The 26,879-nt window shown below is 51.5% G+C and overlaps 1 protein-coding gene across 2 annotated transcripts in view; it reads right to left on the bottom strand.

The window, feature by feature from the left end:
• The window catches only part of Ppp1r37 (protein phosphatase 1 regulatory subunit 37), a 34,407-nt gene that overhangs the window by 5,535 nt on the left and 1,993 nt on the right, over window positions 1-26,879 (bottom strand). For both annotated transcript variants that reach the window (XM_029555484.1, XM_008852017.2), the window contains exon 2: window positions 1,474-1,571. In XM_029555484.1, the coding sequence (XP_029411344.1) occupies window positions 1,474-1,571 (98 nt within the window). The remainder of the gene's footprint in view (window positions 1-1,473; window positions 1,572-26,879) is intronic.

The raw sequence follows: 26,879 nt of genomic DNA, 5'->3' as shown, positions 1-26,879 counted from the left end.
ACTTCACATGTCACCCAAGGGTTGGGCACTATGATGAAGCCTCAGAACAGAAAGGTTTAGGCTGGTCTTAACAATATACTTGGCCACTGAGGTACAGGTCTGGCTGGCCCTCACCCTCTCCTCAGAGGCCACACAGAGTGGCCCTCTTTCCCTGGAAGTGGCAAGATGGCCCCTCTGGTCACCCTGCAGAATATAGGTAGTCCAGGAGCCCAGAGAAGGCAGTGTGCACATCTGCTCACAGCACAGCTGGCTGGGGGAACAGTGACCTGGAAACAGACACCTTAGGATCGAAGCAGACGGAGGGCATGGCTGAGCTCCAGCGACACAGCTGGCATAAGAGGTCAGGGGAGAGCTGCAGGCAGAGTCGGCCCTCTGCTGCATCTCTCGGAGCCAGAGACCCCTCCTTCTACAATTTGTACAACAGACCCCGAGTACTGGCAGCCCACCTGGGGCCTCCTGGGAGTGGATCTTGCTTTTCATATCAGTATTTAAACTTCTTTTGTTACATTCACTTCTGTGTTTGTGTGTATGTATGTGTCTGTGCATGGGCAATTAGCATACATGTGGAGGTCAGAGGAAATCTTACAAGAGTCAGTTTTCTCCTTCCACCATGTGGGTTCAAGGATGAAACTCTGATTAGGTTGTCAGGCTTGCTGGCAGGGACATTTACCTAGCTTTTTTTGTGTTTTGCAAATAAAGGTTCATGTAGCTCAGGCTGGCCTCAAACTCACTATGTAGCCAGGGATGAACTGATCATATTTCTTCCATTTCACAAGTGCTGGGATTATAGGTATCAGCCACCAAGCCCAAGTTATATTTAAAAGAAGAAGAAAAATGCAGACTTTGAGCTTTTGTTTTGGAGTGGTTTTTTGTTTTGTTTTGTTTTTGGTGCCCAGCTGTCCTGGAACTCACTATGTAGACTAGGCTGGCCTGCCTCTGCTGGGATTTAAGGCATGCACCTCCATGCCCAGCTGGAGAGGGTTCGTTTTTATTTATCTGTTTTGTTTTTGTTTTCTGTTTTTTGAGACCAGGGTCTTACTATGTAGCCCAGGGCTGGCCTGGAACTCTTTTGTAGACCAGGCAGGCATCAGTCTCATAGAGATCAGCCTGCCTCTGCCTCTTGAGTGCTGGGATTGAAGGTGTGTACCACACCGGGTCCTGTTTTGTTTTTTGAGACAGAGTCTGAAGTATAGCTGAGGCTGACCTTGAACTCCTGATCCCCTGCCTCTGCCTCCAGGGTGCTGAAATTACAAGTGTCTGCCACCACACCCAGCTTGTAATTCACATTTTCAGGAATAAATCTTGGTGTTCAGATTTACAGGAATTATAATCACGGCTTTCCTTTGGTGAAGAGTTTCTTTGACTGACACCAGCATTTCTTGTCACTTCATATAATTCTAAGTTTACAACCAAATGATTTTAGCAACTGGGCAAGCCACACCACACACGCACGCACGCCCCTCTTCCCCTTACCTGCAGCTGCCTGAGGAGCTTGGGGATCTGCCGGCAGTTGAGCTTCTGGCAGGCCTGTCTGTATGCACCGATCACCTCCTCCACGGTCACATTCTGGGCTGAGGGCAAAGGAGCAGGCTGAAACGCCACAGCCTCGACCTCTACCCCTCCAGGGTTCCCCACAGCCCACAAACAGCAGGTTGACAGAGCTGTGGGCCAAGGGCCTCCCCACAGCAAGCCAGCACTGCCCTCTACAGGTCACCAGGGCTCTAAGGCACCCCACATAAACACAAATAGCTCCCTTTCCCATACACATTTTCTCCCTGGGTACATGGGGAGCCTCCAGAGGGACAGGTTGCCACCACTGCCCATACCCAGCACAGGGCCAGGCTTGGGCAGACATCTGACCCTTTACAAAGTTTGATCACTAGGCACATGATGGCTTATTGGGTGTTCCAGTATTATTTCTGATGCTGTGACAAACACCTGACAAAAAAGCCACAGGGAGGAAAGGGCTTACTACTTTACACGTCCAGATCACAGTCCAGCACTACAGGAAGTGTGAGGCCAGCCTAAGACAGCCGGCCATCCACAGTCAGGGCGGAGGGACAGTGCCCCATGCTGTCTGCTTGCCACCCTGTTGGCTTTCTCCTCCCTTATAGATCAGGGCCCAACTCATAAAACAGTGCCCACATTCAGGGTGGGTTTTCCATGACAATTAAGATGACTACACAGGGACAGGCCCATGGGCCGACCTCACCTAGGCAACCCTCAAGACTCTTTCCAGGTGATTCTAGGTTGTGTCAAATTGACAGTTAAAGCTAACCAGCACAGCAGGTAAAGGTGGCAGCACCAAGCTTGGTGACCTGATTCAGATCCCCAGAACCCACATGGTAGAAGGAAAGAACTGACCTCTGCAAGCTGCCCCGTGAGCACACACAAGCTGTGGTCCAAGTGTCCCCACCAAGCAAACAATATAAATTTAAATGTAATTTAAAAAATTTAAATTATTATCATTGAGATGATCACACTGTGTACCCCAAGCTAGCTTGGAACTTCTCAGCCTCCTGCAAGCTGGGATTACATGTGCTCAGAGTTGCACCCTGCTCATTTTTATTTGATGGTAGAATGGATGGATGCTCACTTCAACCCCCTGAAGAAAAAGCTCAGAGAGATCAAGAACCTTGCCCTAGGGCACACAGCTGCTGCAGCTAGCATTTGAACTCTCCCAACCTCAAACCAGGTGCCTCTCAAATTCTCCCCTCCTGAAACACAACTCATGGGTTCTCTCTTGATTATTCTTCTTTTAAAGATCATAAGGAGTCTCAGGGTTTACTGGTCATCAAAGGGTGACACTGAGGTCCTAAACACTTGATTCAATGAAAGGCCCCAGATCCAGGGTGGAGTCAGAGACAAGTTGGGCCTGGGCCAATGTGGGCTGCTTTGATGACTGCTGGCAAGTCTCAGCTCTCCATGGTCAACAAGAAAACACGAAGTTAGGTGTGGTCACACAGGCCTGGAATCCTAGCTACTGGGGAGGCTATGGCAGGAGACCCTGACTCCAAATAAAAAGTTAAAATGAGGGCTGGGGATATGGCTCAATGGCAGAGTGCATGCCGACCCAAGCTACACAATAATAGGGTTGGAGAGATGGCTCAGTGCTTAAGGGACAAACATTATTAATAACTTCAGTTCCAGGGAATCTGACGCCCTCTTCTGGCCTCTATGGGCATAGCACACATGTGGTGCACTTATATGCATGCAGAAAAAAACACTCATTAAAAAAAAATAAAAACCAGGCATGGTGGCGAATGCCTTTAATCCCAGCACTTGGGAGGCAGAGGAGAGGATCTCTGTGAGTTTGAGGCCAGCCTGGTCTACAGAGTGAGTTCCAGGCCAGCTGGGGCTACAGGGGGACCCTGTCTCAAAAAGATCCAAAAAAAAAAAAAAAAAAGATTTTTACAATGTTGCCACTTTGGAATGAGTGCATGACTCAAACTGGAAAACTGGTCAGTTCAACACAAAGTGGTTTTGAGGCCACCATCCAGGTGGAGGAGAGGAAGGGCATTTGTACAGCACTCAGGTTGGGCCAATCATTACTAAACCAAACCCCAAACACTTCCATAGAGCACCCCTCTTCTGTACTTCAGAGGTTAGAGAGCTTGCCCACAGTCACCAAGTGAGCAGCTGGCCATGGGTAAGACTCTGGCAGTGTGCGAGCTGGACACAAGGGACTAAGATATTCAGATCCCTGCAAGACCCTGCAAGCTGGTCATCCCACCCTCTGCCTTCCATAGGCTTGCTGGAACCACACAGGTTGTCCTGTGACCTGGGCTGCTCCTAGGGCTTCTACCCACCAGCTGGAGCAAGTCAATGAATCTCGCTGGCAGCGCAACCTCCAAAGCCAAAAGCCTGCCCAGCACCAGCCATCACTCAGACAAGAATGGAGTGGTTTGCTGAGCTCTGACCTGTAGCCTGTCAGCTGGGGGGGGCGGGGGAGTCAAGATAGAAGACGGTGAGAAGACTGAGAAAAGACGGTGCAGCAGGACGGTCTTTCTGAGCGGGCTCTGCTCTGCATCAGTATGCACCCATCACTCTAGCTGCCACCCAGAGGAAAAGGCCGGCCAGCCCAACACAGGGAGCACACAGGTATGACTGCAGTGCCAGCTATGCCCCTAGCAATGCCTGCTCACTGTCATCGCAATGTGACTCATGTGGGAAAGGCCATGTGGGCCAGGAGGCAAGGAAGTGGGCATCCGTCATCCTGGTCCAGGAAAATGGAAATCTCCAATGGGTAGGCTTCCAGGATCTTCCAGGGCAGAGGGAGCAGGAAGGGCCTGGGGACAGAACTGTGCCCCTGATGTTTAATCACCCTGCAGTATGTTTAAACAAAGCAGAAGAGAGACACAGTAGCTTTGACAGCTGGTCTGAGGGGGGTGTCCTCTGGGAGCCTCTCTCTGACATTTTGTTGACCAGTCAGCTGCTTAGGGGGACACACAGTCCAATGCAGGGAGAGAAAGCACAGAGGCCCACGGGGGGTGGGGTGGGGGGCTGGCTAGCCTGGGACTAGATTCCTAGGGCAGGGGGCACAGAAGTGCTGCTATGGCCCCAAGTGATGGGCCACATGCTCCAGTATCTCCTGTCCCATTTCCTTCCCCCTGAAGGCAACTCTTGGGCTCCACAGCTTCCCAAGACAGGCAACCAAAAGCATCTGCTGAGCAGAACACAGGCATGCAGTGAAGGCCACTGTACACAAGGGGCTCTGTGGAGCACCCCTCAGGGGTATCCACTCAAGTCCAACACTCTGGATTCCAAGGCAAGCTCAGGCTGCCATTCACATGTTCATGAGAGGAGAGTTTGTGTGTGTGTATGTGTGTGTACATGCGTGCATGTGTGCATATGTGTTCAAAAAAATGTCATGTTGGGGATGGGTGGACCTGTAGGGGTGACTACTTAGATTCACTTTCTGATCCTTGTCCTTCCAGGACTGCGACAAATGAGCATCCATGGTCTCAGGGCTAAGTGATGAGGAAACCCGAGAAGTCACTGGCTGTCAATCAGCAGGACACAGCTGGAGAAAAAGATGGCAGGGGAGCTTCTTCTAGGTCTTTCAGAACCCTCCCTTGCTTCTGCTTTTTCTTTTTCTTTTCTTAGACAGAGGAGCTCCTTATAAAGCACAGGCCTCCTTGAACTCATGATCCTAGTCAGCCTGAGTACTGGGATTCCAGGCACGTACCACACCCAGCTAACCCAAGTGCTTTCCAGAGACAAATTCATTTAGCCAGCTCTGTGGCTGGCCCCATGAGATGGACACATTTCCATATCCATTTTGTACAGGGAAGCTAGTCAGAGAGGGCAAGGCGTCCACCTGAGTCACACCCCTAGGCCTGCCTTGCTCTGGAAGAAGAGCCCAGTCCCATTCTCTTACTGCCTTCACCAGCCTGGTGTCGAGGGGTGCCAAGACATGGGTTGCAGGTCCTGGTCACACAAGGAATGAGGAAGGGCCATCAGGAACAAACCTGAGCTCCCTGAGAGAACACTGCTGCACGGCTGGCAGGCAGGGCCTGTGTCTCCCCAGGGACAGGCTGCTGTGGCTCTCACAAAGGGACAGTGAGAAATCTGATGCCAGGGATCAGGTGACAGGTGGCCAGGAGCAGCCTGGCCTCACATGTGCACACAGGTGCAGGGGTGTGGATGTGATGCACGGATGCCTGGCACCAGGGGGAGGTGACTCAAGCCATCTCTGGAAGCTTAGAGTAGGTAGGGAAATGGGTATAGTTACCCTGTGGGGGTCCCTGTGAGGAAAAAACATGAGGCGGGGCACACACAGCCCAGAGACAGGACTGTTCAGACCCATATCCTAACTCCATGCTGTCCTTGATGGGAACACCCTCCCTGCACCTGGCAGGCCAGGCTCAATGACACCACCTCAGCTGGGAGATCCCAGCTAGGGCCTGGCTGGTTGTTAACAAGGCCCTAGGTGATCTGTGGGTGCCATCCTCAGAGCCCCCACACTTGGCAACGCAGACACAGTGTTGCTATTATGGAATCAAGAGGGAGGAGCCAGAGGTGAGCTGGCAAACAGAGAGGGACTGGTCTCCCAGGCATCTGTCACAGGCCTTGGGAATGGGCTTTCACTCAGCAGACACACTGGGTTGGCTGCAGGCACCATGCCATGACCCTATGGGGGCCTCGGTATGGGGACAGAGAGAACACAGCAGCTGGCAGCAGTCCTTGGAATTGTGTGACAGTGACAGGGTTGGGGAAGGCCACCAGGAGGCTGCTGTGTGGAGGGAGGGCCATGGCTGTGGACATGGAGGGGCGGCGACACTGGGGGCCTCTGTCTGCAGGAGCCACTGTGGCTGGAAGCAGGGCAGAGCAGCAGCTGCCAAGGTTTCCTTAGAAAAGGGGACCCAACTGGTCCCCATGGACAGGCTGTTGGGATTGGCACACTGAAGGTACATAGTTCCCTGTAGGCAGACGGTGACCACCTCAATCTGATCTGGACTTTGGCAGCCAGCAGGTGACCTGAGGCAGGTCACAAGAAACCTGGGGACTCAGGCGCAGTGGAGTCCACTTCCTCTGCCTGGCACAGCACAGAAGCCTCAGCAAGGTCTCGTTCTAGAGCAGAGGCTCAGAGGGGATAAAAGGGCAGAGACTGTAAAGCCTCTGTCTGCAAGCTTGCACACACACACCAGGGCCAGAGTGTGCATCTGGAAGACCAGATGGCAGAGTTCAGGCATCGTAGGACACAGCTGATGTCACAGGACAGCAGCTATGACAGCAGGTGAACAGGTACCATTTCAAATGCTTCCTCTATAAACATGAGGGTCAAGTCCCCAGACACTTCCACAAAGTGAGGACCCCACCGCCACTTCAGAGGAGGAAAACAAGGCAAACTAAGTTGTATGCTCAAATCAATGTATTTACAGACTGAAGCAACTGGCCTAGGATGTTGTCTGCTGGGTTGTCAAAGACGGTTCTTGATGGCATACAAGAACTAGGCGGCAGCTCTCAGGAAGGTGAGCTGGAAAAGCCAACAGGTGGCAGGGAGAAAACTGTACACTATACACGTACACTGTACTCTACACACTGTACACTGTACACTATACAGCACCAGCTATCCTGGAATTCACACACTACACACCGTACACTATACGGCACCAGCTATCCTGGAATTCACACACTACACACCGTACACTATACAGCACCAGCTATCCTGGAATTCACACACTATACACTGTACACTATACAGGACCAGCTATCCTGGAATTCACACACTACACACCGTACACTATACAGCACCAGCTATCCTGGGATTCACACACTACACACCGTACACTGTACAGCACCAGCTATCCTGGAATTCACACACTATACACTATACACCACCAGCTATCCTGGAATTCATAGACAATTCTCCCACCTCAGCCTCCCAGGAACTGGAATCACAGGTGTGCCCCAACATGCCCCGCTGTCTAGCTTCTCAATACAGAGCCATGTATAGGTGTCAAAATGTTCACACATAGCCAGGCATGGTGGTGTATACCTTTAATCCTAGTACCCAGGAGGCAGAGGCAGGTAGTCTGAGTTTGAGGCCAGTCTGGTCTACACACTGTTCCAGATCAGCTGGGGCTACAGGAAGACCTGTCTCAAAAAAACAAAAAACAAAACATCCATGCATTTGGAGCCGGAGAGATGGCTCAATGGTTAAGAGCACTGGTAGCTCTTGCAAAGGACCCGGGTTAGGCTCCCAGCACTCAGCAAGGTCTCGTTCTAGAGCAGAGGCTCAGAGGGGATAAAAGGGCAGAGACTGTAAAGCCTCTGTCTGCAAGCTTGCACACACACACCAGGGCCAGAGTGTGCATCTGGAAGACCAGATGGCAGAGTTCAGGCATCGTAGGACACAGCTGATGTCACAGGACAGCAGCTATGACAGCAGGTGAACAGGTACCATTTCAAATGCTTCCTCTATAAACATGAGGGTCAAGTCCCCAGACACTTCCACAAAGTGAGGACCCCACCGCCACTTCAGAGGAGGAAAACAAGGCAAACTAAGTTGTATGCTCAAATCAATGTATTTACAGACTGAAGCAACTGGCCTAGGATGTTGTCTGCTGGGTTGTCAAAGACGGTTCTGGATGGCATACAAGAACTAGGCGGCAGCTCTCAGGAAGGTGAGCTGGAAAAGCCAACAGGTGGCAGGGAGAAAACTGTACACTATACACGTACACTGTACTCTACACACTGTACACTGTACACTATACAGCACCAGCTATCCTGGAATTCACACACTACACACTATACAGTATACAGCACCAGCTATCCTGGGATTCACACACTATACACTGTACACTATACAGCACCAGCTATCCTGGAATTCACACACTACACACCGTACACTATACAGCACCAGCTATCCTGGGATTCACACACTATACACTGTACACTATACAGCACTAGCTATCCTGGAATTCACACACTATACACTATACACCACCAGCTATCCTGGAATTCATAGACAATTCTCCCACCTCAGCCTCCCAGGAACTGGAATCACAGGTGTGCCCCAACATGCCCCGCTGTCTAGCTTCTCAATACAGAGCCATGTATAGGTGTCAAAATGTTCACACATAGCCAGGCATGGTGGTGTATACCTTTAATCCTAGTACCCAGGAGGCAGAGGCAGGTAGTCTGAGTTTGAGGCCAGTCTGGTCTACACACTGTTCCAGATCAGCTGGGGCTACAGGAAGACCTGTCTCAAAAAAACAAAAAACAAAACATCCATGCATTTGGAGCCGGAGAGATGGCTCAATGGTTAAGAGCACTGGTAGCTCTTGCAAAGGACCCGGGTTAGGCTCCCAGCACCCAAGTGGTGACTGATAACCATCTGTAACTCTAGTTCCAGGGGATTCAACAGCCTCTTCTGACCTCCACGGGCATTACACGACACAGGTGCACTTACCTACATGTAGGTAATACACGCATACACATAAAATAAAAATTTTTTTAAAAACCCAAAATTAAAAAAAAAAACTCAAACAATATGGAGTGTGAGGTGTTTGTGGCACGCTTGCCCATGCTGTATTCTATGATTTCACTGTGGCCTGGGTTCTGAACACATGATGCATACCCTTTGTATTCCACATACCACCACCCCACATGAATGCCAAGGATCAATGTCTGAGATACCGCAGGCTCAACACTGCATGTTATGAACAGCAGTGTTTTTTGTTTTTTTAATGTGTATGAGTGTACTGCCTACATGCATGTGAGTGCACCCATGTGGTGCAATGCCATGGAGGTCAGAAGAGGGCTTCGGATTCCCCTGGATCTGGAGTTAAGGACGGTTCTAGTCACCATGTGGGAGCTGGGACTCAAACCTGGGTCCTCTGCAAGAGCAGTCAGTGCTCTTAACCGCTGAGCCATCTCTCCAGCCCCCTGAACAGCAGTGTTTTGACTGCACGTACCAGGTTTCCTGCTCTTAACAGAGTGTAAGTGTGTAATACAGAAAATTAACCAACATTTCCTACCACCATCCCTCAGCAGGTGTCAAATCAGCATGGCTGGAGATTGGGTTAACACAGCAAACAAGCACATCCACCTCATTGGCATACACATTTATTACATGTTGTCTCTGTGTATATATAAGTGTGTGTACACCACAGTGCAGGGTGGAGGTCAGAGGACAACTTGCAGGAGTTGGTTTTCTCCTTCACCATCTGGATTCCAAAGATCAAATTTGGGTCAGAGGGCATCAGATCCCCCTGAACTGAGAGTTGCAGGTGGCTGTGAGCCACCTGGTGTGCTGCGTGGACCTGAACCCAGGTTTTCTGCAAGAGCAGTAAGAGTACTCAACCACTGAGCCATCTCTCCTGCTCCTGTTTTACTTAAGGCTATTAAAATCATTTAGGGGCTGGAGAGATGGCTCGGTGGTGAAGAGTGCCTGGCTGCTCCTGCAGAGGATCCAGGTTCAGTTCCCAGCACCCACACCAGGTGGCTCTCAACTGCTTGTAACTCCAACTACAGGAGATCTAACCCTCTCCTGGTCTCTGCAGGCACCTGCACCAATGTGGCAGACACACACACACACACACACACACACACACACACACACACACAATATTCCAAAAATAAGCCAGGCATGGCGGCACACATCTCTAATCCCAGTACTCAGGAGGTAGAGACAGGTGGTTCTCTATGAGACCAAGGTCACCTGTCAACACAGTGAGCTGCAGGCCAGTCAGGGCTACAGGGAGACCCTGTCTCAAAAAAACAAATATAAAAAGTAAAGAACAAAAACTTTAAAAAAATGATTATTAGGGATAGAGAGATGACTCAGCAGTTAAAGAGCACTGGCTGCTCTTGCAGAGGACCCAGGTTTAGTTCCCAGCACCCACACGGCTACAGACAGGCTAACTGTCCAACACCCTCTTCTGACTTCCACAGGCATTGCATGACACGGGTGCACTTACATACATGCAGGCAATACACACTCATACACATAAAATAAAAATATTTTTAAAATGAGTATTTGTAAATGTCTGGTTTGTGTATTATTATTACTTACATTTTAGAGATGGCCTCAAACTTGCTATGTAGCTGAAGATGGCCTTGAATTTATCCTCCTGTCCACCTACCAAGTTCTGTTTTGACACAACACCTGACATACATATCTGTTTTATGTATCTATAGACCTAAAACTTTCTTGGGCAAAAGAGGTTGTGGGTTTCAGAAGCCCTGTGGTGCCTGTAGTGCTCGCCTGCCTCACTCCTCACTCTACCTCCCATTGCTCAGAGCCAGGACCTGGAAGGATGGAAGCTGTGCAGTGCTGGTGGGACAGCCTGTGATGGCTGTGGAGCCCTGATGCCCTCAGCCTTCTGAGCAACAATAGCAGTTACTTGTCTTTCTCCCGCTCAAGAGGGAAGCAGTGAGGGCAGGGGTGCCATGGGACCCCTGGCCCAGTTCTCAGGTAGAGAACCTGCCCCCTCCAGAGAGGCTGCAGGGGCAGGTGCCTCCACTGCCACCCACCCTCTGCTCCAAACCACTTGGCCTAACCAGAGATCCTGTTAGATCATGTGTGGTCACAAGACACCCATGGATCTCTTGGGACAGAACAGCTCGATGTGTGAGACTTCCTGCCAACCATGGAGTCCACACATGGTGAGCATCGGGTCTGCGGGGTTTTAGATGAAAGCAGAAGTCAAGGCCTTAATTTCCTGGCCCCCAGCTGCACAGCCCACACTGAGTATCCAAGTCCTAGCCGTGTGGCAGGCAGCTTTTAAATAGAAATGACTGTTACCAACAACAGCAAAAAACACAGACTACTGCATTTACTCTCCCGAGAAGCCTCAAAGAGGATTTATTTTCATTGTTTAAAAGGGAAAAACTCAGCCGGGTGTGGTGACGCACACCTTTAATCCCAGCACTTGGGAGGCAGAGGCAGGCGGATCTCTGTGAGTTCAAGGCCAGCCTGGTCTACATAGTGAGTTCCAGGACAGCTGGGGCTATAGGGAGACCCTGTCTCAAAAATACTGGAAAAAAAAAAAAAAGGGAAAAACTGAGGCACAGGGAAATCATGCATCCCTAAGTGAGGTGGTCTACTCTTAAGTAAGAATCAATGAAGACAGGCTGGGACTCAAACCTGGGCAGTCTGTGGCCAGTCCTCCCTTTACACCCGACCACCTCTCTGGTCACCAGCACCATGGAACACAAGCAGGCAGCACTTCATAGGCTGTGGTGCCTCATGGGACAGCCTGAGGCATCCAACACTGTCACCAAGCTGAGTTCCCAGCCCCAACCTTGCCACCTCATGCTTTTTCTCCTTTTTTTGGGGGGGGGGTCTGGGGTCTGGGTTTGTTGGGTTTTTGGAGGGGGTTATTTGTTTTGGTCTTGCTTTTTGAGATAGGGTCTCACTATATAGTCCTGGCCTTGGACTTGCAATGTAGACTAGGCTGGCCTGAATCTCACAGAGCTATGCCTGCCTCTGCCTCCCAAGTGTTGGGATTAAAAGCCTGTTCCAACATGCTTGGCTGAACTGAGTTCTTGAAACCATATCCTTGGGCATTCTAGCACAATGTCTGAACCATGAAAGTCTATCAGCCTCATGCTAGAGAGACTAGGACAACCACAGGACACCGTGTCCAAGACTGTCCCCAGTCTAAAGCTTTCTGCTGGGATGTGTGCAAGGGAACAGGCTTTCCTCTGTGGCCCCTATAGGCCACCAGCAGGGTATGAGCACCTGAGGACACCGGTGACATTCTGCCTTGTGATGTGAATGCACCATCTCAACACAGGAAACCTGGTGAGGACCTAGCCTTGGAGTCAGGCCATATATCTGCGTCACCTCCTCTGCACACTGTCCCTTTGCAGCTCCAGTGTGCAGAGGTGGCAGGACCTTAGCAACACAGGCAGAAGCCACCTAGGTCAGGACCTGCTGAGTGCTCCTGTCCAGCCACCAGAATGGCCAGGCTTGTGTGGCCTGTGGACAGTCAGTTGGAAGGAGGTTCTGGAGACAGAAGGAGTAAGGTATGCTTCAAGAATAAGCACCAAACCAGCTTTCCCAACCCACCTAATGACCACTGCCATTGATCTCAGCATCCTGGATGACCGGGAGACCCCAACTGTTGCAGGCACTGCCTCTTCTCCACACCCAGGAAACAGCCAAAAACAGAGAGACTTCCAGAAGCAACAAAGCAGCAAATGAGCCAGCTCAGCTAGAGTGCTGCCATGGGCTAGTGCTTTGTAAACAGAAGTAGCAGCATCACATCCCAGGGTGCCCTGGTGCCAAGGCCAGATGAGCGCGTCACACCTGTCCCCACCCCACCTCGGAAGCTTGGCCTGCATACCCACTGTCTGTCCTTACACAAATATTTACCGAGGGCTGGGCAGCCGTGGGTGCAGAAGGGAGGACCGAGGACAGGTAGGTGGATGAGCACTGGGGGGGGTGTGTGACAAAAGAACCCCAGGGGGCAGTGGGTGGGTAGGTGCAGCCCAGGTGGCCTCTCCTCCACGCAGACCAGGCACCTGGTGGGACTGAGTACCTGTCCCTTGGCCTGTCCATCTGCAAAGCAGATGTGCTGCTCCCAGTCTCCCAGCCTCGGCCAGAAGGTGAAGCTCTACACACAGGCCCAGAGGGCTCAGTGGCCGGCATGCAGGGCAGGGACAGCCGAGGCCTGAATTCCAGATTTACTACTCTGAGCTCACGAGCACAACCATCCTTCATCTGTACAATGAGGAAACAATTGCACCCCCACACATGAGGATACACAGGGCCGGCTGCCACACACAGAGGAGCCCTGCCCTGCACACAGCAGTGCTCTGCCCACACCCATACCAGCTACTAGCCCATGTTAGCCATGACTAACATTTCTGGGCCGGGGGCGGCGGAGGTAACGGAGAGGTTGCTTGGTAGTTGGTAAAGTGAGGACCTGAGTTCAGTCCCCCAAACTCATGTAAAAAAAAAGCCAGGTGTGGGCTAGGGAGCCAGCTCGGTGGATAAAAAGGGTAAAGGAGGGAGTTCAGATGGCCAGTATGCACATAAAAAGACAGGCAGGTGTGGCAACCACCTGTAATCCCAGTGCTCAGGAGGCAAAACAGGGGATCCCCTGGGCAAGCTAACCAGATCTTGTTGGCAGCAACAAGATCCGAGTTCAGCAAGAGACCCCACTGTAAAATAAAATGGAGAACTGAGGAAGACAGTGATGCCAACTTCAGGCTCCGTACCCCCATACACACACATGCATGCACCCACACACATGCATATACATGCACAGTTTGGGGAAAAAACCAAAACAAAGAACTGGGTATGGTGGCATGCCTCTGTAATCCCAGGCCTAGGGAGGCTGAGACAGGCAGATTCCTGGGGCTCACTGGTCACCCAGCCTGGCCTACTTGTCTAGTTCCAGGCAAATGAGAAGTGAGGAAGGACATCTGAGGTTGTCCTGACCGCCATATTTATGCACACACATGCACTGAACTGGGACTATTTACCTAGGTGCTCCTGCAGGGTTCAGTGTAATAATGTTGGCCATGCCCACCTTGTGTAATGGGGTGCAAAGCCACCTGCCTTCCCCTCTTCAAAATAACATTCATGCACACCTTTAAACCCAGCACTTGGGAGGCAGAGGCAGCAGGCAGATCTTTGTGAGTTCAAGGCCAGCCTGGTCTATATAGCCAGTTTCAGGTCAGCCAGGGCTACACAGTGAGACCTTGTTTTGTTTTTGCGACAACAAAAAAACACAGTCAGCACTGGAGCCCCCCAGGCCTCCCATTTCTCTTTAGGCAGCCCTGGCCCAGTGGGCAATGAGCCATCATCTCTGGCTGCTGGAGGTCAGGGCCATGTCCACTCCCTCTGCCCCAGAGCCTGGCACAGGCACCACAGGGGCCTAGGCTTCTGGAAGAGGCCAGTCTTGGGACTCACATGGCCTTAGACTCCACTCCAACAGAAACAAGAATGGGACACTGGAACACCTTTCTTCCTCTCAATTGCACACCTCAGTGGGAAACCTGCTGTGCCCGACAGGGTAACACTGGGGACAGTATCTAAGATATTCTGCTCCCCAGTCACAGACTGGACAGGGGAAGACCCATCCCCAGTCAGTGACAGGCCAGAATGGAGCCTGGGAGAGGACCTAACAGAGTCTGGGGAAGGAAGGCTTCCCAGGGAAAAGGCCATCTAATGCCACAGGCCACCAGAGGGCAGAGGTTGGGATACACTTGGCACAGTCTGGCTAAAGAAAAGGTGGTAGGATTGAGGCAAGATAGACAGACAGGGAAAATTAAGGGGGTACATGAAAGGAGCCCCTCACGGTGAACTCTAGGTAAAGTTACTTGCTCAAAGCTAAGAATGTTACCACAAATGCTGAAGTGGATCAGCAGGTAAAGATGCTTTCCATGCAAGTCTGGCAGCCTGAGTTCAATCCCCAGAACCCATGAAACATGGGAGATGTGGGAGAAGCGACTTTACAAAACTCTCAACTGTCCTCTGACCTCCACATATGCACTGTGGCCATGTACCTTCCCGTATCATACATGCATGTGCGTGTACATATACACACACTAATATAACACTGAAAAGAATTCCAACACAAGTAACGTTTGCTGAGAAGACCGCCTATAGTGAGTGACACATTCCTTTGATACACGGCTGTCTCAAATAAGGAGGTTGAGATGGCAGTGAACCACGATCATGGTCAAGCCAGCAACCTGAGCATGGCCAGACTCCTCACCCAGCTGTAAACCTGCAGTTTTCAGGGCATCTCACAAACAAGACCATAAAGTTTTGGTCTTACAGTAAAAATATGTCTTAACTCCCTTGTGGAACTCTTGTGACTTAGGGTTTTACCCTATCCAACGTACCTCGGAAACCACTCATTTACCTCAGAAACCATTTCATTTACCGATGAGAAGGAAAAAGAGGGGGATCCCTTGGAGACCCTTTCAACACTAACCAGAATCCACCAAAACCAGATATATAGCTACTGTTAAGATATTTTTAAAAAAATATGTGTGTCTGAGTGAGTATGGACTATATGTGCAGTACCCCTAAGAGACAGAAGAGGGGGAGTCAGATCCTCTGGAATTGGCAGTTACATGTAGTTGTGAGCCTTCATATGTGTGCTGGGAACTGAACCCAGGTCCTCAGCAAGTGTAGCCAGCACCTGACCGCTGAGCCAGCCCTCCAGCCCATTGTTAAGGCACTCTCTCTCTGAAGCACACACCTATACTTGCTGTGCACTATCCTTTCGCTGGAGCCTCTTTCCACTCATGCCAGTACCCAAACCTGTGCTAATGGACTCCAACTGTTCTTCCCAACTTGTCCTGGAATTCTTTCCTGTGGCACCATCAAGGGTCCCAGCTTCACCTGAGTGGTCTCTAGAACTCCTCAGCTGCTGCATTTGCTGGCTCACACTGCTGACAGAAAAACCACTGGAGAGTAGGCAGGTAAGGGGGGGGGCGGTCCCAGGTAATATACACTACAAGACTCCAAGTGTGTCACACCGTAAACAAGAAACTGCCCCATGCCTGCTAGCATCATCATCCAATCTCAGGTGTGCTCCCACAGGGAGGACTGCAGAGCAGACCCAGGAAATATAGGGTATGAGAAAAGCAAGACCTGGCAGGCCATGCACACAGCATCTTCTGAAAACTCCTAATGCCTCGGTGCTTGGCATACACAGGTGACAACACTTAAACAACAAGACGAATAACAATTCAACAGGACTCAGGCCTGGAACTCCTTGTCTCACGATGTAGCCTAGGCAAGCTTGACTGTTGGTCCTAGGCAGGTGACTCAGAGGAGAGGGACTTTGGTCAGTGCCCACCAGGGAACCAGGAGCCCTGCCAGAACCAGGCAGGTTGTTTGGGCACCCACCTCTGGCTTCCAGTCACCAGTACCAGATAGCCAGCTAGACCCCCAGCTTTGGAGCCCTTCAGTTTGGAGGGTTTTTGTTTTTTTTTCCCCCTTTGTTTTTTCTTGAGATAGGATGTCATGTTAGCCCAGACTGAACTTCAGGCCTTGAACTCCTGATCCTCCTGCCTCTACCAAGTGCTATCTATGATTCAGTCACCATGCTCAGGTAGAATTATTTTTAGGTGGATGAGGGGGTCTGACTGAGACAGTCTCACTATGTAGCCCTGGCTGGCCTGGAACTATGTAGACCAGGCTGGCCTTGAACTCAGAGATCCACCATTAAAGGCATGCACCACTGTGCCCAGATGCAGGTGGACTCTTTTTTTAAAAAAAAATTTATAAGCCAAACGTGATGGCGCATGCCTTTAATGCCAGCACTCGACATTCATGGCTAAAACATAAAACTGTCTGGACTAGAAAAGGATGCATGTGATCACAATATGCACTTACCTTGTATATCATAACATGCACCACCTCTGAGAGTGCTCTATATATATATATATATAATGTGTATGAGTATATTGCCTGCATGTAAGTGCACCTGTGTCATGCAATATCGGAGGAATTCAGAAGGTGGCATTGGTCCCCCTGGAACTGGAGTTACAGATGGTTGTTACTCACCATGTGAATGCTGGGCACTGAACCCGGGTCTTCTGCAAGAGCAGTCCATACTCTTAACCACTGAGCCATCTCTCCAGCACCAAGCAGGTGAAATCTTTAAAAATGTATTAATTTTTCATTTTTGAAGAGAGGGTTTACTATGTAGCCCACACTGGCTTCAAATTCATGATGATCCTTTTGCTTTAGTCTCCCAAGTGCTGGAAGACCATGACAAGGCTAAATACCCTTCTTCCTGGGACTCTACCAAGCACTCACTCAGCTCTACATTTGTATTGCTACCCTGCTTCCTGTAAAACTTTTTCTTGTTTTACAAGGTGGTTGGGATTGTGCCTAGGGCCTTGAAAGTGCTAGGCAAGCACACTCCCACTGAGCTAGTTATATCCCCAGTCCATTTTTAAATGTTTTAGATGAGGTCAGCCTGGGTTACATAGCATGTCACAAGCCAGCTGTGGCTACAGGGAGACCCTGTCTCAAAACAAAACAAAATAAAAACAGTAAATGTTTTGAAGACCGGATCTGACTACATTTCCCAGGCTCATCTTGAACTCATTCTGTAGCCCAGGTTGGTGCTGAGCTTGTGATACTCCTGTCTCAGACTCCCAAGTGACTCAGATTTCAAGTCTGTGCCACCAAACTCCAAACAGGGTTTTCTTAGGATCTGTCATTTTCCTGTGACTACTAAGAGGGAGTCTCTGAGGGCTAAACTTGTTCTGTTTCCCCTGTGTGTCCAGCTCAAGCTGCTGAGGGAACACTTGTGCCCTTTCGTTTCTAAACAGACCTCAGACCTCACGCAGGCTGGTTGGTGCCAACTGCTCAGGAGGCAGGAGGGTTACAGAGAATTTGAGGACAGCCTGGGCAATAGAGTGAGTCCCTCAATGCAAACAGTAGTCACTTACTCACTGAAAACAACTAAATGAATAAAGGTGCCACTCCAGCTCCCACCTTGGCAGCCCTGACCACAGGACCCTCAGGGTCAGAGCCCAGAAGCACAAACTGAATCCAGTGCATCAAATGTTCCCACCCCTTGACCTGGTAAAGTCATCTAAGAATTTCTTGCTCAAAAGGCACTTAGGAGGAACAGAAAGATTTCTGGACAAAGATAACAGCACAGAGTTATTTACCTGGAGAAGATAATGGTGATGAGGAAGCTGCTGGGGCAGGTCACATGGCCCGATGAGAGGTTTTAAAGTATGGATCCTCCTGCCTCAGCCCCCTGAATGCTGAGATGATAGGCGTGAACCACTGTACCTGGCTTTTATTAACTTGTGTCTTTTGTTTTGAGTCAGATCTCATGGAGCTCAGGACTAGCCAGGAACTCCTAACGTTCTGTTTGTACCTCCCAAGTGCTGGGATTACAGGTGTATGCCAGGCTTGGTCCTTAAGCCATACTTTTTTAAAAAATGGGAAGATGAAATGGGAAAGTGAGACTTTGAACTCCATCTACCTTAGACTGGTAGTTTTATCTGCATCTCTCCATGGCTGGGTGCTGAGTCAAAGAAGAGCTGGGAAGGGAACAAACCAGTGGCTTGCCCTGAACACATCCCACATCCCCAATACCGTAAGAGCCCCACACCCAGACAGCATATGTAAAACATTTTCAATTCGATAAAACGACAGTACAATTTAAAAATGAGCCAAAGGGGCTGAAGAGATGGCTCAGCGGTTAAGAGCATTAGTTGCTTATACAGGACCCAGGTTTGGGTCCCAGCACCCACATGACAGTTAACAACCATCCATAACTTGAGTTCCAGGGGATCTGATGTGGATCTGGCCTTGGAGGGCATTTTACACACATGTTGTACTTACATATATGTAGGCAAAACACTAATACACATAAATAAAAAATGGGCAAAATATCTGAAAAGCCTTTCTCCAAAGACATTTAACTGCCCCAAAAGCCCAAACAAAGCCCATAAGCCATTAGTGAAATGCAAATCACCACCATGGTGAGGCTAAGCTGTGGCACACACCTGTGGGGAAGTGGGCAGCACTGGGTTAGGGACAGGGATCACAAAACAGGAAGAAGGGTGGAAGAGGCTGGAACCGGGTAGTTGGTGGTTGGCTGCCCCAAGACACCTGGAACACTTTGTTGCTGGAGGGGAAAGGGAGTTGGAACACTGCCAGACAGGTAGAATGGTAGATGAGTTCCCAGAACTGGAACTTCCCTCCACAATGGAGGGAGGCCTGACTCCCCAACTCCCCTAGCCAGTGAGATGCCCAGGACACAGAGACCGAGAAGTACACACAGGAAGACAACCTGAGAATGGCCCAAGTACAGAGTAGGCCAGTATCCTGGCCTGTGACACAAAGCAAACTAGGAGCAAAGATGGTCTGTGTAGGGCCCTGTACCTGGGTTCTGAACTGTACCTCCACCAGGCTGGTGAGGACACCAGAGGCAGGCTGGTATCCTGTCTACAGGCACTTCTGGATCCCAGGTGGCATAAGGGCAAGGACCATGCTACACTGCTGTTTGTGGAGGGCACCAAGACCAGCATCACACACCTGTCCTATCAGGCTCCGACTGAAGCCAGGCAAGGTGCCACATGGTATGGTCACTGGGGAAACGGGCACCAAAAGAGAACAAATGCCCCCTGGCCTCCTGACAACAGTCACAGGCAGAAGAGAGCAACAGTCACCAGCAACCTGACGGGAGCCCTCTCAGAAGGCTGGAGGGACGGTTTGGTAGTTAGAGCCAGCTATGGGCATGGGCTACCAGTCCAGTCAGATATGATATGGGGCACTCCTGCATGCTGTAGCCTTGAAAGAAGCCAGCGGTGCAGGGCTAGGTAAGTCCAGGGGAAGCCAGGACGGGCCACAGAGCTGGGTCATGCTGGGCCTCCTGCACTAAAAGAGGTCACAAGTGTGCTCTCTTTCAAGGCTGCAGGGTGTTGGAAGGGGGCAGGCTGGAAGTACAATGGGCAACTTCACTGCACACAGGATGGCAAAGGTCAAAAGCTGCTCCTTGTCAAGAGCTGATGTGACCAAGGAGTGAATCAAACACCCTGCCCCGCCTAGGCCAGGCCCACATCTTGAATGCCAGCTAGCACAGGAGGCTAAGGCAGGAGGACTATGAATTTCAAACCAGTCTGAATTACATGAGTCTCTACCTCAAAAATAAAGATTCCAGGTACGGTGGTGCACACCTTTAATCCCAGCACTTGGGAGGCAGAGGCAGGTGGATCTTGAGATCGAGACCAGCCTGGTCTACATAGCAAGCTCCAGACCACATGAAGCTATAGGAAGACCCTGTCTCAAAAAACCAAAACAACAAAGAAACAAACATGGAAGGGCAAAGTGAAGGTGAAGCAGGAGGCACACCAACAGGTCACCTGGGTTAGAAGGGTCCTGTCTGAAAAAAGTAGTAAGTTCATAAACAGGAAAGAGAGCTGGCTTGGGCACCTTCTCCCCTTCCTCCGCCCCTCATAAGAGCTTCAAGGTACCCACAGATACACTGTCCCAAGTCCTCCAGTGTCCCAATGCTCAGGAGCCAGATGGACAGGATGCTGTCCCCCATGGAACTTCCGGTCCAGTGGGAGGGCAACGGGCCCAAACAAATAACAGTGTGAGGAGGCACCATGGGAACCTAGGAGAACAGGCAGAGCTGCCCAGAGACTCAAACCAGGAGGTGCCATCCGGGTGGGCTGGGAGGATGGGCAGAAGGATCAGGAAGGCAGGGACTGGTGAGGGGGCACCTGAAAGGCTGAGGACAGGTAGGGCTGGGGACAGCAGGGTCCTGGGCGTTGGTGTGGGCTTCATTCTGGACTCTGAGGAGCCCCTCCCCGCACTCCCCAGAACCGGGCAGAGTGTTGGAATTTGGGTGGCCTTGGTGCCAAGCTGAGTCTTTCCCCTTTTCCTGCTACAGTGAAGATAAACCTTTCAGTGACATGGAGACAAGATCTGGTAAGGGCTGAGTAAAGGGGAGCTAGGACTGCCGGGCGTGGTGGCGCATGCCTTTAGTCCCAGCACTTGGGAGGTGGAGGCAGAGGCAGAGGCAAATGGATCTCTGTGAGTTCCAGGTCAGCTGGGGCTACAGGGAGACCCTGTCTCAAAAAGACCAAAAAAACCCAAAAAAACTGTGGGGGAGCTGGGAGTGTCCAGCCTCATTCCCCAGTCAGCATCACCATCACCTCTACACCACCATGGGGAAGCCTGACCTCTGCTTTGGTCATTTGGGAGGCTTGCTTTCATCTTCCAGCAGCCCTGCCCCCCACTCCTCTCTCCTCCCCTATGGGGAACCAGCCTGAAGGATACTTTGCATGGCAAAAGGGAAGGCAGCCCAGACAGGAGCCCTTGTGGCAGCTGCTGACAGCTGCAGCCTCTGAGACTGGAGGGAGGGGTGAGTGTGACCCCCTCAGGTCTCAAGATGCAGCTTACAGGAGGGGCTGCCCCTCAAACCAACAGTGAAGCCATCCCCAGCTGGAACCAGCAGTCTGCAGGATCCTGCTGGGAAGGAGAAAGTGCTGGGCCAGTCACATGAGCCCAGCTAGCTGGTGGCAGCAGACACTTCCCAACTGCCACCTCCAGCTTCAGGCATCAGCTCCTGTAGCTGCCTAGAGAAAAGCAAGGGGGTGAGAACTTGTGAGGTGCCATCAGCATTGCCCCGTCCTGCCCACGATGGGGGCTGGGCACCAGGAAGGGTCAGAATCTTGGAGAAGCCTGGTCTTCAAGGAGCTTTCCCAGTTCAGGGGCACAGCCAAGTCCTGTGCGCCTCTCCAAGTTGGGCACCCAGCCTGGAACTGGGGGCTCTCCACATCACTATCCATACTAAGAGACACCAGAGCCCAGCAGCCTTCACAGGTGCATCCAAAGGCACCATGGGCCAATCCATGGAGGGGCACCTGCAACACTGCTGGGGTGTGCCCGCTGCACACTTCCCCTCCCAGCTTTCTGCTCCTCCTCCTCCCAGAGTCAAAACACTTGATAGAGACTTCCAGGACTCTCTGCCAATAGAGGAAAACAGGAGTACAGGAGTACCTGACCAAGGTCATGCAGGTCATGCAGACTGAGTGTGGAAGAGCTGACGTCACCCTCCGGCAGACTGCTCCTGACCACAAGTCACCTGCTCAGCTTTCCTCCTGGGAGGGGAGGGCGGGGAGTGTCCCTTCACTTTCACAGGGGCTGACAGGTAGTGATAGTGTGTCCTTACTAAATGCCTACGATAGCTTGTTTGTTCCAGTATGGAACAATTCAATTTTAGACCCCAAACAAATGGAAGTATCGAGGCAAGAAGAGAAATGGCATGTCAGAGCTGAAACAGACTGGCGGCTGCTCAGGCCCTGCTGCCTCTGCTGCCATTTTCAGACATGAAAAGAAGACCCACTATGCGCTCAGACCAATATTCTTCTGAAGACCCTTGGGCCAGGCCTGCTGCAGAATACAGAACTTTCTGCATTTTCTGAGTGACAGGTTATCAGTACTATGCTAGGTGCCCAGATGGGTCTGAGTGAAAAAGAGGCCAAGCGTGATGGTGCACATCTTAATCCCAGAGTTTGGGAAGCAGGCAGATCTCTGTGAGGTCCATGCCAGCCTCATCTCCAGGTCAGCCAGGGATACATAGTGAGACCCCGCCCGCCCCCATCCAATTTTTAAAAATTAAATAAACAAAACCCCTCTGTGGCCCCCACCTACCCAGAGTCTCTGAAGCCTGCCTCACCTGCAGCCCTCTCCCTGCACCTCAGCAAGCCTGGCTTTCCTAGCCTTGTTTTTCCCCCTCCCACCTGCTCCACTCCTAGGCCTTCTTATCAGATGCCATGCCCTGCCTTTGCCTCACCCTCCCAGGCACCACGCCTGGTGACCTCTCCTCACAGCGGGCTTGAAGGGTTCACTGGACAGGCTCTGGGACCTCCCAGAAGACAGGAGACAGGGAAGTGTCCAAAGGCTGAGGAAGGGAACAAGCAGCCACTCGGGGGGGGGCAGAGGAACAGCTGGCCCCAAGTGCCGGCAAGCCAGGGCCCTTCACTGTTTCTTACCCCTGCCGCAGCCCTCCCAGGCCACAACTGTCACCTCTACTTCAGATGAAGTGACATTACACTGGTCTGAACTTGTCTGCCTCAGTGCATGCTAAGTGCACAGGCCCTCAAGCACAGCCTCCAGGGCCAGGCCACCTGGATCTGAATTCCAGCCTGGCCTGTAGCAGCTGCGAGCCTCCATGTCCTCATGGTTAGATGGCCACCCACTGGCGGCTATGTGATCCAAGTGAGGTGACACCACAGCTCCAAGACCAGTGGGCCACAGACAGCACTGAGGTGATCCAGAAAACACACCGACGCCCTGGTCGGGTGCTCACTACAGAAGCCTGCTATCCTCACATGACTTCTCATGATCACTTGTATCAGACCTACCAGCACCGACCTAGCTATGCTAGGCAAGCTGAAGGTCATCCCAGCACCCTTCTGGCCTGAAGCCTGAGCATAAAAGGCCCTGATCACAGGCTAGCCAAACTGGAGGTCAGCACAGCTGGGGAAGGTCTGTGTAAAACAGCCTGGGAGCAGCAGGTCTAGCCACAGGCCTGCAGCTGCAGCTCTTAATCCTCTGGAGGATGCCCTCCCAGCTCTGTCCGGTCAGGGACTGTCCACCCAGAGCTAGCTCTGAGTGCTCCCATTGGGCTCAGGAGTGATGCCAAAGCCTGTCTGGCACCTTGGAGAAAGAGCCCTGTCCTGGCACAAACTGCTGACTACCCCAGCACTTCCTCCCAAATGCCACCATGGGGCATCCAATCTAAGAAGAACCCCATTCCTTCCCACACTCGTCCTCAGTACCAGACTGGGGTCAGAGCGGCCTCCTTGACATGTGGATAGCATGGAAATAAAGAACCCAAAGCAAAAGCAGCCCTCTGAGTGTGACAGAGCAGTGCATGGGGAGTGGGTGCTCATTCACTGCCTCAGGAAGTCGCCTTGTTCCAGTGGGGAGCAGCAACTTACCCAAAATCTCTGCCTTGTGGTCAGGCTGGCATGCTTCCAGTCTGGAACTTGGTACCCTGCCTGCCTCTAACGGTGGTGATCCAACACACGCTGACTTTGTTTAGCTCAGAGAGGTTGAGCAACTTGCCCAGTCATTTAGCGAGTGTGTAATAGACAGGGTCACACTGGAGAGACCTTCCCCAAGGTAAGGGTCCTCATCTTGAGGAGCTAGTCTTAAGGAACTGGTCCTGTCCCTCCAGCCCCCAAAATGGCCACCTACAGGGAACCTGAAACAGATGCCTGTGACCCAGGGCCTCTCAAACACTAACAGATGTGCTTCTACCTGTCAAACCAGTTTCAAGAACTAAAGTGCAGTGCAGCGCCAGGGAGAACACATAGTACAGCTGAGTTCAGGCCTCAGCACAGCCACTGTCCCCAGAGCTAGCTTGGGTGGCCAGGACGGTCACATGTAGGGCCTTCACTGCCACTCTCCACAGGAGTCTCCTGGTGGGCAACCCTATCCTGTGTTCCAAGACTGTAGGTGGGAACAGGCCCTGGCTCACTGGTAGGCTGTAGGGAGGGGGTCAGGGCTGTGTTGACATCATGTGCTCTGATCACAAGTCCTCTCACACGCCTGTCTATAGTTTGGCAGTCCTGCAGAGGCCAACTGAACCTCCATGCTTCCTGTGGTTTGGTCTGGAAAGGCTCCTGGGTCCTGGGAAGCGCTAAGGCTCAAAGGCTGCCTCACTTGGGGAGGGCTGGCCAGCTCCTTTGCCTGGCATCCACGTGCCCAGTGTGCCTCTTCCAATCACAACTTCCACTGCCTCCTCATCCAACCTCACTTCCCGCCTGTACACCTGGCTCCAGCTCCCCAAGCCATGGCCATCCCATCCTCCCAGGCATCCTGAGCAGACTGCACAGCCCACTGGGCCTGCTTCAGAGGTCACAGAGCAGGCCCTGAAGCCTTCCTCCCAGGCTGGTCACACTGCTACAGGACTCCAGTGGTGATAGAAAAAAGTGGAACAGGACAGGCTGGGGTCAGTTTGCCCATTCCTATTGGAGGGCACCAAAGAGAAAAACAGGTAACAGAATCAGATGGCCCTGGTTTGACAAGGAAAACAGATGGGTCACTTACCCCAAGGGATCCCCAACCCCAGGCCCCTGTGTGAGACCCAAGGGGGCTCAGCTCTGAGCATTCCACCACCCCAGTTAGGGGCTCTGCTCCTAGGGTAAGCTCTGAGTGGGAACCAATGCTAGCCAATTTCTTCAGAGCTGTTCCTCTACCCCAGGCTTTCCTGCACCTCCTGATACCCCCCAGGCCCAGGAAGCCCCTCCATCCCTGTCTCTGTGAGAAGGCAGCTTTGAGACAACCAAGTCCCTCAGTTCAGAGCCTCCAATGACTCCATCACTCTGGGCATTGTATGGGGTCACCACTCAGGTCCACGCCTCAAATGACACCCTATGCCACACAGGGCTCACAGGCCAACTGTAACACACTGTTCACCCCTGCCTCAGGCTGAACCATTCTTTCAGAGACCCCTGCCTCTCAACTGGGCCCTACACCAACCTTCTCTGCACCCAGCAGTCTTTCTAACCTCCCACAGCTCCAAACCTGCTGTCCTCCTGGGCATCTGTTCCTAGATGCTAATGAGCACCCCCCACCAAACCAGAAGTCCAAGCTGGCCACCTTCACACTCCCTCCCCTGCGCAGGCCAAGTCCTCAAAGTTCTCTCAGAGGTGGCCACCTCTCTACCTCCCACCCACCCTCTCCTCCCAAATGTGAGCCTTAGGTAGCCCACCTTGTTGCTCTCCTAAGCTTTGGGCTGGACAGTCTCCCAGGCATCATCACCCACACCTGTCACCCTCGCCCACAGCAAGCCAATCAGCAGCCCTCCTCAGATCCTTTCCCAGACACAGACCTCTTCCTCCCCTCAGACTCTTCCCCTGCCCCAAAAGTAACATGCCTGAGCAACAGATGCTTCCAAGACAAGAGCTGTCTTGTTTAATCCTCACAACTAAGTGAGCACTTCCATTGGCAGACAGAAACAGGAGGCCACAGGGAAAACAGCTTCCTCAACACCAGGCTTTGCAGCGTGGTGGTTCACACCTGTCCTTCTGGCACTTGAGGGTGGGGGCTGAGGCAGGTGGATTGCCATGAGTTTGAAGCCAGCCTGGGCTACATAGTGAGTTCCAGGATAGCCTGAGCTACAGTAATCAAGCCTGTATCAAAACAAAACAAAAAACTCCACCTATTTTATAAGAGTGGGTTACACAAGAGTGGTCTTGTAAATTATTAATAATTATAATTTGTAAAACAAAAAAGTGGAGCTCTGTTTATAGAGCACCTGCCTAGTATGCAGGAAACCCCATGCTCCACCCCCAGAACTGCACAAACCAAGTGTTAGCACATGCCTCTAATCCCATCATTCAGGAGACAGGCAGGAAGAACAGAAGTTGAAAACTATCCTCCCCTACAGACAGCCTGGGCTACATGAGACCCTGTCTCAAAAAAATAAAAATAGGCAGGGTGTGGTGGTACACACCTTTAATCCCAGCACTTGGGAGGCAGAGACAGGTGGATCTCTGTGAGTTCAAGGCCATCCTGGTCTACATAGTGAGTTCCAGGCCAGCTGGGGCTACAGGGAGACCCTGTCTCAAAAAGACCAAAAACAAACAAACAAAAACAAATAAAAAACAAACAAACAAAAAAACAACCCAAAACAAAAAAAATAAAAAATAAAAATAAAAAAATAAAAAGCTAAGCCATTTCTAGAAAACTTTGGGCCAGAAGTCCCCCCTGCCCCCAACTCTCCAAGTGCCCTAACCTCCAAAGTCTACCATCTGAATCCTCATCCTGGAAGGTCTGACACTGGCCAACACAGCCCCATCCCAAGAGCAACCTCTCTTGGCCCCAACGTTGCCTTAATAATCACAGATTTAGGAGGGCTCAGCCTCGATGGCCACTTGTCACATGTGATCTCATTTAAGTCTTT

The sequence above is a fragment of the Nannospalax galili genome, unplaced genomic scaffold (genome assembly GCF_000622305.1).
Source record: "Nannospalax galili isolate Female #2095 unplaced genomic scaffold, S.galili_v1.0 scaffold385, whole genome shotgun sequence".
Lineage (NCBI taxonomy): Eukaryota > Metazoa > Chordata > Mammalia > Rodentia > Spalacidae > Nannospalax > Nannospalax galili.
This window is presented reverse-complemented; position numbering and strand designations above follow the sequence as displayed.